The following is a 10,064-nucleotide window of genomic DNA, read 5'->3' as shown; positions in this document are numbered from 1 at the left end:
CATTTATTTCAGGCTTTAATTCACATAAATATTGATCAGTGCACAGAGCTCATCTAAACGTTTTGAAGCATTTAAGTTCAGACTTCATGAGTTAGGAACGATAAACGGTGTGTGACGAGACCATTTTTTAGAGGGAATGAGTGCAACTGCAGTTCACTTAATAAATGATAGATGACGCTATTTGAACACCTTTTAGTAACTTAACTTGTAAAATAAGACAACTGTGCTGTGTTCAACATTTATTAAGCAGATGTTTTGTTTTCAGCAGACGGAGATAAGGTCATTATCAAATTACACAGGCAGTCTGAAAACTGAAAATAAATATTGCAAATGTTTCCCAGATCAACTCAGACAGGCACAATGGAAGGGCAGTGAGACTGATTCTGGGTTACGGAGTCTACATTTCTCATAGCTGCACTTGTAACAGATGTATTAATGTAAAAATCTTTGACGTGGCGAGTAGCTTAACCAGTAGTAGAGCTGTCTCCTCCAGATGCCGGTATAAAATGAAAACCAATGCCACCAGGCAGTGCTGTCAAACCTAATTTCTATCACATAGAAATGAAGGGACACACAGCATGCTTTTGTCGTCATTGTTTCCTAAAAAAACCACCAGCAGTTTCACCACATCAATTGAGTTGAAGCACTTATCATTTGGCCTCTAATTTGGTATTGCAATTGGTGCATTTCTGTAAATAAAGAATATATATTATTTGTTGTGATCAAACTAGGTTTGTTAAACATTCAGAGTAGGACAAAAATAGGTAAATGCAAATATTGCTGAAGTACTCTTCATATGAAGTCATAAACGCAGAGATACCTGCTCTCTACTTTTCTATGACACTCTTAGCATAACGGTAAAAAGTTAGAAGTCTTGGATGACAAACGTACGACAGTGTCAAAAAAGAAATTCACAGTACAACTAATACTGACTAACACAGCTATGTTCCACTAACATTAAAAAAGCTAAGCTTTTAACATTGCCCATTAGCATTGAGACATACCAAAGAACATGGTGGCAGGTGTCAATCCAGCAGGATTACAGTAGCTGTCTATCAGGAATGATACTGAACAATATAACGGTACTGATCATGGCATTATCAGAAGTCTACTACAGCCATTGGACCACACTGCTCACAACACAAAACAAAGCGTTTCACATAGTGTATGAGGGACACATACTATTACAGAAGCGTTTGAACAGAAGGTGCATTTTGTGTGAGAAGTGGAAAGACTACAGATATCTGATGTCTCTGCTGATATCTATGAATATGATCAGACTTTATTGTGCTCACACTTTCAGTTCCTGTGATAGCTGTCTGCTTTACTTGTGTGATGTTTATTTTACCCTTAGTTAAAGATGCTGTAACAACGATAAACCTTTAAGACTTCAGACATGCCTCCCCTTTCTACAACTCTGCCATTTTGGCATAATCAATGTGAACAAGCTATATATTTAAAAAACAAATTCAGCATCTGTATCTTTAAAGCTTTCAGTTTCCTCCAGCGATAAAAATCGATCTATTTTCCTTTTAAGGCATTTGGTGATGTCAAAATCGAACAACCCTTCAAACTCAAGAAAACCGCTCTATAAGTTCACTGTAACATATACGGCTGCTGTAAACATACAATTTAATTGAAAGGTGCAAATTGCTTAAAATGCATTGTAATTGGCTTAAAAAGTGTCTAGAGCCAATTTTCCTTTTACTGTTTATAGATGCTAGGACCAGTGTTGAGAAAAGTTAACTTTTAAAAGTAATGCATTACAATATTGTGTTACTCCATTAAAAAGCAACTATATTGAGTTATTTTTATAGAAATTACTTCATTATGTTACGTCTATGTTACTTTTTGTCACCTGAGCTGGGCTTTCTTATTTTTTTTTTAATAACAAAAAACCAAAAGACATATTTTTGGCAACTGTAAAGGCCCTTTCACACCAAAAGAAAAATGAATAAGCCTCAGACTGCACCTCACTCTTAATTTCTCTCAACTCGGGAACAGGAGAGATGTCAGTGAATAAACAGGAAAACAAAGTTACTTGCGTTATTTATTTGAAAAAGTAACTCCGATATTTTCTTGTAAATTTAAAAGTAATGCATTACTTTACTAGTTACTTGAAAAAGTAATCTGATTACATAACTCATTACATTACTTGTAATGCGTTAACCACAACACTGATTGGTGTGATGTCTCAGGGCAGTGATTTCAGTGAGGAGGATCATTTTCTGCGTACAATTCCATGACAAAAATCACTTACAGCACCTTTAACCTTGGTAACGTTGGTTCAAGTCAAAGAAATGTCTGTGGTTTTGAGTTAGATGTATTAAGAGTGGCCTGTCTAAATCTCTCTGTGTGGCAGTGCAAATGTGATTTTGAACAGCATGAATGCAGTGTAGGTCTCTATTATTGATTAAATATTCATCTGTCAGTAAGTAGCGCACACATTAGGACATCAAATTGGACTACACAGTGACACGCATCAACATTGCAGTTCTCCTCAATCTCCTCTTATTTGTGTCTTTCAACCTCTTCTTAAGCAGAAATGTCCGTCAGAGGTCGGTTTCTGGTCTACAGGTGATTCTGCTCATCTTTATCTTTAAGAAATGTTGTCACTTCCTTTGGATCCTTCATAACATTCTCGGCTCTCTTTTCTGAGTTTCCATTGGCCTTGTGAGGCTCCTCTATAGGTGGTGTACTGGAGTGATTCTTTGCCTCCACTGTCTCTCCATTTTCTATGGCAGTCTCTGGTGCCTCGGGCTTCTTCTTTATGAAAAGTAAGTTGCATATGGCCAGCACTAAAGCCGATATCACAACCTCAATCCCAGCCAGCAGGAAAACATACGTGTAGTTCTTAGTGGAGTCCAAAAGGCGCCCTTGACAAAGTGAGAACAAGGATTTCAACAACGTTCAAAGATTCTCAATAGATTACAGTAAGTGTAGCAAGGTTTATAAATTAGTGATGTGTAAAATATCTACTCTTAATACATACATAATTGCTTCAACATTCATAATACATTTGACTAGTTGGTGGGTTGTCTGAACGTTCTGATTTATTGCACAGTAGCCTTTTCTCCAGTCTTCACTGTCACATGATTCTTCAGAAATCATTCTAAGCCGATTTTCTGCTCAAGAAACATTATAATTATAATTATCAATGTTGAAAAAAGCTGAGCTGCTTAATATTTTTGTGGAAACTGATTTTTTTTTTTCCTTCGGTATTCTTTGATGAATAGAAAGTTGAAAAAAACAGCATTTATTTGAAATATTTTTGTAACATTACAAATGTCTTTACTGACACTTAATCAGTTGAAGTATTGATATTGATTTCTTTCAAAATACAACATATTAATGATGATTCTGTTGACTATTGAATTGTAGTGCATATTTATTGATTGATAATATTGATTAATTGCATCCTAAATAAACGTTTTTGTTTACACTATATATATATATATATATATGTGAGTGTGTGTGGGAACTCTGTATAAATTTCTGTATAAATACATACACATGCATGTATATATTTAAGAACATTTTTATAATTATAAAATATTTATATTTATATAATACAAATTATGAATATACATGTAAATATAAATAAATATATATATACATGCATCTATGTGTATTTATATATACATAGCACATTTACACAGCACACACACATATATAAACAAAAACATTTATTTTGGATGCGATTAATCATGATTAATCGTTTGGCAGCACTAATTCAGTTACAATAATGTTTGTCAATCTATGTGACTTTTGGAGCAGAAACATGCATTGTGTGTTATGCATTATTGTGCTTGTCCTACTAGTATTTCCCCACAACCATGTAATGTTCTTTCATGTTTTGGGGCAGTTAAATCATTCAAAATCTAAATTCACATAGGGAGTAACATATACGATTCTATATTTCTCACAGCCTACTTTAGTTTAAGAGGAAGCTACCCTACAGTATAAATCATTTTAGTTTCAAATAAAATGTAAACACTCACCAGCAGATGGAGGCCCAACCAGGACAGCAATGGCTTCAAGCAGGAGAACTAAACCAATGGCGCTCGAGAACTTCTCTCTACCCACAATAGTCATGAGAACCTCGAACTGCAAGGCTCCCACCATGCCATAAGAGATGCCAAAGAAGATGCAGAACACCACCAGAGAGGTGTAGTCTTTAGACAGGGAGCCCACCAGATCTGTGGTGCCATTGAATATGAGAGCGAAACTGAAGAGGTAGACGCATCGAGGGCGAACCCACTGGAGTCCAGCGATGATGCCACACGTGGGCCGTGCGAAAATGTCAATGAAACCCAGAATGGTAAGCAAGAGGGCGGATTTCGTGTCTTCGTTTCCCAACTCTTTGGCATAGCTCACCACAAACACAGGAGGCACAAATAAACCGAGGACCATAATGGAGGCAGCGACTGTATAAATGACAAAGCCTGGGTCTCTGAAAACACTGAAGTCCAGCATCTTGGGCTTGGGCTTTGCTTTCTTGTTACCATCATCTGATGTGTTTTCAATCCCAGGGATCTCTGAATTCTTTGGTGGGACCAAAGGCCTCATTAAAGCCCCACAGGCACAGCAGTTCAGAAGTATGCCTCCCAAGATGAGGAAGCCCCCTCTCCAGCCATATTCATACTGAAGGACTTGCCCCAAAGGGGACAGACAGCACAGAGCCACTGGACTCCCAGCTGCAGCCAGGCCGTTAGCCAGTGGCCGCTTTTCACTGAAATATCGATTCAACATAATGAGCGACGGCTGGAAGTTCAGTGCCATTCCAAGACCTGGAATCAGAAGATAGAGATGTTTAAATGTCCCTGGATAGACATCAATACTTCAGTAAAAGAGTAAATGATGGCTGAGGTACCTGTAATGACTCCTGTACACAAGTAAATGTGGATGATGCTTGTGGCAAATGATGCCAAGACCATTCCCAATGATGCAAAGACGCCGCCCACCAACATCACTGGACGGCATCCAAATCGATTCACTAAAATGCTGCATAAAGGCCCTGCGAAGAGGAATTATATGCATAAACTCTATCTTAACTATTTGAATCCAGTTTAAACTAATTGGAAGACATTAAAGGGATTGTTACTCAAAAATGAAAATTCTGTCATCGTTTACACCAGTGCTGTTTTAGACTCCATCGACAATGTGTTACATGGACAAAAACAGTTCAGACATTCTGTTCACATGAAGAAAGAAAGAACTACAAATTTGGAATGACGATGACGGAATGTTCATTTTTGGATGAACTACTCCTTTGTTTGCTGGTCAACTCAATTCAAGTCACCTTTATTTATATAGCGCTTTTTAACAATACAGATTGTGTCAAAGCAGCTTTACAGTATTAAATAGGAAAATAGTGTGTCAATAATGCAAAAGTACCATAGTAAACAATCAATTTTCAGTTAAAGGCAGTGGTGAACATACCAGTGCCATAAAGCATAGCCAATAGGATGGAGGAGATCCAGGCTGTGTCACTGTAGCCCACCTCAAACTCTCTAATCAGCTCCTTGAAGAAAACACTGACAGCCTTGGGAAAAGCGTAGGAGAAACCTGTGATGACGAAGCAACCAAAGAGCACGGCCCAACCCCAGCCACCATCAGGGGCCTTCACTCCACTACTGCCGTCATCCAGTGCCACTCCACCCATAATGCTCTACTGCTCTGTGGAGAGAGGAGACACTCATGTTCTCAGGGGAATATAAGTTAATAATAATACATTTATTTTATATAGCGCCTTTAAAAGTTGCTTTCTCAAAGCGCTGGACATAAAAGCTTACATAAAGGAAACCACAACAATAAAAACAATAAACTATAAATGCAACAAAAGATAAATCACAAAAATCAATACAACAAAAAACTAATCAAATAAAAGCATTCCTGAAAAAGAATGTTTTGAGAGAGGTTTTAAAATCAGCTAAAGAATTAGCATCCCTAATGTCATCTGGGAGAGAATTCCACAGTTCAGGAGAATATGTATGCAAGTCTATTATGATGCCTTCAGGACCTTAAGGAATCACATTTAGTCAAGGCATTCGATTTGGACAATGGCAGTTATAATAAAATGTTTTAATTGTATGGGTCTCACCTAGCAGTTAATAAAACGCCCAAACTGCACGCCACACTGTAATGAAAATAATGTCACTATATGCAAAAATATTAATGATCCCAAAACAGGCTTTATTGTCTTCTGAGACTCAACCTACAACAGACCGAGAATTTAGTGAGAATGTTATTATGAATTTGATCACATTTTATGATTGTCTAAAATATATTTTAATTTAATAACTATATAATATATAAAAATGTATATGTGAAATTTGAATGTTTTCTAGTTTATATTCCCTTGTTAAGTGATACATGTTTGAGTCTTTGTAACCTATATTTTATATATTTACAGTTAATTTTAAAAATTTAATTACTGAATTAATAATTTTATTTATTTTAATGCCATATTTTCATAGATTTACTATTAAATAGTAGCTAATAGTATAACATTTGGTAATGAAATTGAAGCTGTGTTTACCATACTACATTTTGTGATGAAATTGTAAATTGCACCTAAATGTCCTTTTGTATCGCCTACAACTGTTTTGACGTCCTGTCAGACGCGTAATATCCGCACCTTTACGCGGTTCCTTTCTGTAAAAACAAGCTTCTAATGATTTAATCTTTAATTGGATTAATCTAGTATCACTGTTATTTTATGTTATGCTACACGTTCCGTAATTCTTCCGTATTTGCGAGTGATCACCTGTTACGTTTGTAGGCTGTATGGATGCGGGACGGATCATGCGCAGTCCACATTTATCAATGTGATGCAAGGTTATTTATTCAAGTTCATAAATAGCGACTGCATCATTCATCTTGCACGGTGTCTACATCTAAGAGCATTTTGGTGATTAGAGGCTCTATGTGCAACTAATGTCAGTTATTACTAATCAACAATAACGTGCAGATTTAAATATAGCTAGTACATCAACTCAACTTCATTACATCTAATTGACATTTAAACTCGGTCCTAAGATCTGTGCAAATATTTATCTTCTTCTGGAGAGGCTAATTAACGTCATTTTGGCATTACGACATGTTTACCCAAATCTTCTAATTGCCACAATAAGCTTCCGGGATATAAAACTAACTGTAAATGGTACTTACTAAAAATATGATGCTCTGCCACCTTCAGATTTCAGTTCTGTTCACCGGAAGACGCTTCTAGCAGCACCTATGACATTACAGACGCAGCTAAAAAGAGAAAGCCGACTGGCCGACTCTGTGGACTGGGTCCTAAAGTCTGCTTCTCTCTCTCTCTCTCTGAGGTTCAGTAAATTGTGAGAAATTAAAGTCGCAGAATAGGAAATAGCCTTGTGAGTGGAAACTGGAAATTTCAAACTGAAATGTTATTTCAAATATGCCAAATATCTCTGAAAAAGTGCATACTGAGTTTCTGGAGAAGCTTAAAGGGTTACTCCACCCCAAAATGAAAATTTTCATTTTCCCCCAAGTCGTTCCAAACCCATAAATGCTTTGTTTGTCTTCGGAACACAATTTAAGACGAGTCGTTGTTTTTGTTTTCTTTGCGTACAAAAAGTATTCTTGTCGCTTCATAAAGTTCAGATTGAACCACTGATGGCAGATGGAGTATCCTGTCGATGCTTTTCATACTTTTCTGTGCCTTGACAATGAGAGTTACTTGGCAGTCAATGGGACAATCACAAGCCTCCCGGTTTTCATCCAAAATAACTTAAGTTGTGTTCCGAAGACAAACGAAGCCTTATGGGTTTGGAACGACATGGGGGTAAGTGATTACTGACAAAATTTTCATTTTGGGGTGGAGTAACCCTTTAACATGCATATCCATCTCAAATAATTGAACAAGTCACATGCAGAGTCAAATTCATGTATAGGTATCAATGCTTGTTTGAAAAAATCAGGCCTGGCTCGATAGGACATTTCCACACACATTAAATTTTCTTGTTCTTTCATTTTAATGCCAGAAAAGAGCATTTATGGTCTAGTCTGCTCCATATAGCTTTTCACTGCAGAACACTGAAGTTTGTTTTGAACTTTCCGGCGGGAACCGGACTGGCCTCTGTAATAACCTGCAGGGCATCAGAGGATTGATCAGTGCTGTGGTAACACACAGATCTAATGTGGGTCATGAATATATTAAGCCCAACACTTCCACAGTGGCTTGAGCAAACCATGCAACGTTGTTCAATGCGTATTTTGCATATTCCATCAGAAAAAAAATTAAATTTAAAGTCTAATGTTTTGGCTATACATTGAATGCATACACTTACGTTAAATATACATCCTTGATGCAACTTACATAGACATTCTACAAGCATTTAAAGAGAGAAACTAACAACATGTAGCTCATTTACAGGAACTCGACTTGAATGTGTCGAGTCACCCCAATCATTTCCTGTCGTTCTTTTCCTTTTTCCCTTTGCATTGTTATGCTTCTATATTAAGTCATCGAGTTTGTTTACAATGATTCTAGCAACATGAGCTACATGTTAGTTTCTCTCTTTAAATGCTATGTAGAATGTCTATGTAAGTTGCCTCAAGTAAACAGATGTATATTTAACGTAAGTGTATGCATTCGATGTGTTGCCAAAACATTAGACTAGTGGTGATACTAGTTTTGATTTATGTATACCAGAATAATTGAAAGACAATATACGCAAATGTTATCATGTGCTCATGAAGCTGTGGGTGAAAATGAATTTTTACTACATTAAAGTCTGCATCTCAGTAACTGTTAATGAGAGTTTCATGGCACCCACAGTATCCCTTCTGCTTTCAGACTGCAGGCCCTCATGACTACTGAAAGAAGAAAAACAGATGAGAATCATTGTGCCAGCAACAAATATGAGTGTTTAGACACATTCTGAATGAGACAACAAGGACAAAAAGTGTGAATTATTTATGAACTGATATATTTTAGCTCCTCTCCTCTCTATCTGGTTATTTGAATACTTTTTCTAGATTGAAACATAAAAGCGGTGGTGATGGCGCAGTGGATAAGACACATGCCTTTGGTGTGAGAGACCCGGGTTCGAATCCACTGTTAGACACCAATGTGTCCCTGAGCAAGACACTTAACCCCCTAGTTGCTCCAGAGGCGTGCAACCTCTGACATATATAGCAATTGTAAGTCGCTTTGGATAAAAGCGTCAGCTAAATGAATAAATGTAAAATAAAACTACCACTAAATAATCCTGCAGGCATACAATTCAAGTTTATTTATATAGCGCTTTTTACGATACAAATCGTTGCAAAGCAGCTCTACAGGAATTTAAGTTTCCACAATATATTTATATATTGCAGAACCTTAATATATTTAACTTATGGCAAAATGTGGTAATTCTGTGTGTTGTCTGAGCATTGGCATCCTCCGAAGTCCTCTGAGGGGTTGGCATTATCTTTTCTCAGGTGTTCGGTCATCTCAGATCATTTAAGGGTTGGATCCAGACTGAAGCTTCTGTCATTCCTAGTTACCACGGGATGTTAATCCTGTGGCAGAAACAGAGAAACAAATAGAGACATAATTAGCATAGCTGCTGTTCCATCTAAGCAAAAATGATTTGTTCAACCCAAGCTAAAGAATAATAATAAATGTACATTTGATCAGATATAACTGCAGTACAAGATTATAAGATGCATTATGTGAATGCTTGGCTAAAGAGATGTGTCTTTAATCTAGATTTAAACAGTGAAGCCATATATTGACTGTTCACCAGGGCCTACCCCAGAATTCAAAATCATGGTCACTTAATAACGTAGGTAATTGATTATTTATTTCTAATATTTTTTCCATGAGTCACAGTTATATTTATCTTGCAGCATGCTTTGTGTATCTTGTCTAGGTCAGTGCATGTAAGAAGGCTTGATGTTTCACATCTTTTTTTTCACATCACAACTTTTCATGAGTGCTAACATAAACATGAATCAAATGTTTTGATATACATTTTAAAACAGGCTGTTTAATTTCATAATATTCCATAATGGGTAAAGCAATTACCTGTCGCCTCTGTTGCCAG

General features: G+C 36.7%; 1 protein-coding gene across 1 annotated transcript; it reads right to left on the bottom strand.

Moving 5' to 3' along the window:
- Positions 1-226: 226 nt before the first annotated feature.
- LOC306850746 (monocarboxylate transporter 4-like) lies at positions 227-7,280 on the bottom strand. Its single transcript, XM_079386587.1, has 5 exons — positions 7,174-7,280; positions 5,443-5,679; positions 4,874-5,017; positions 4,002-4,790; positions 227-2,876 (listed from the first exon to the last, which is right to left on the bottom strand). Exons 2-5 carry the CDS (start codon positions 5,663-5,665, stop codon positions 2,572-2,574), a joined length of 1,461 nt encoding a protein of 486 aa, XP_079242713.1. The 5' UTR covers positions 5,666-5,679; positions 7,174-7,280; the 3' UTR covers positions 227-2,571.
- Positions 7,281-10,064: the final 2,784 nt, after the last annotated feature.

This window comes from Barbus barbus, assembly GCF_936440315.1.
Source record: "Barbus barbus genome assembly, chromosome: 3".
In the NCBI taxonomy this organism is placed as follows: Eukaryota; Metazoa; Chordata; class Actinopteri; order Cypriniformes; family Cyprinidae; genus Barbus; species Barbus barbus.
Note: the sequence above shows the minus strand (reverse complement) of the source record. Positions and strands in the feature narration are given on the sequence as shown.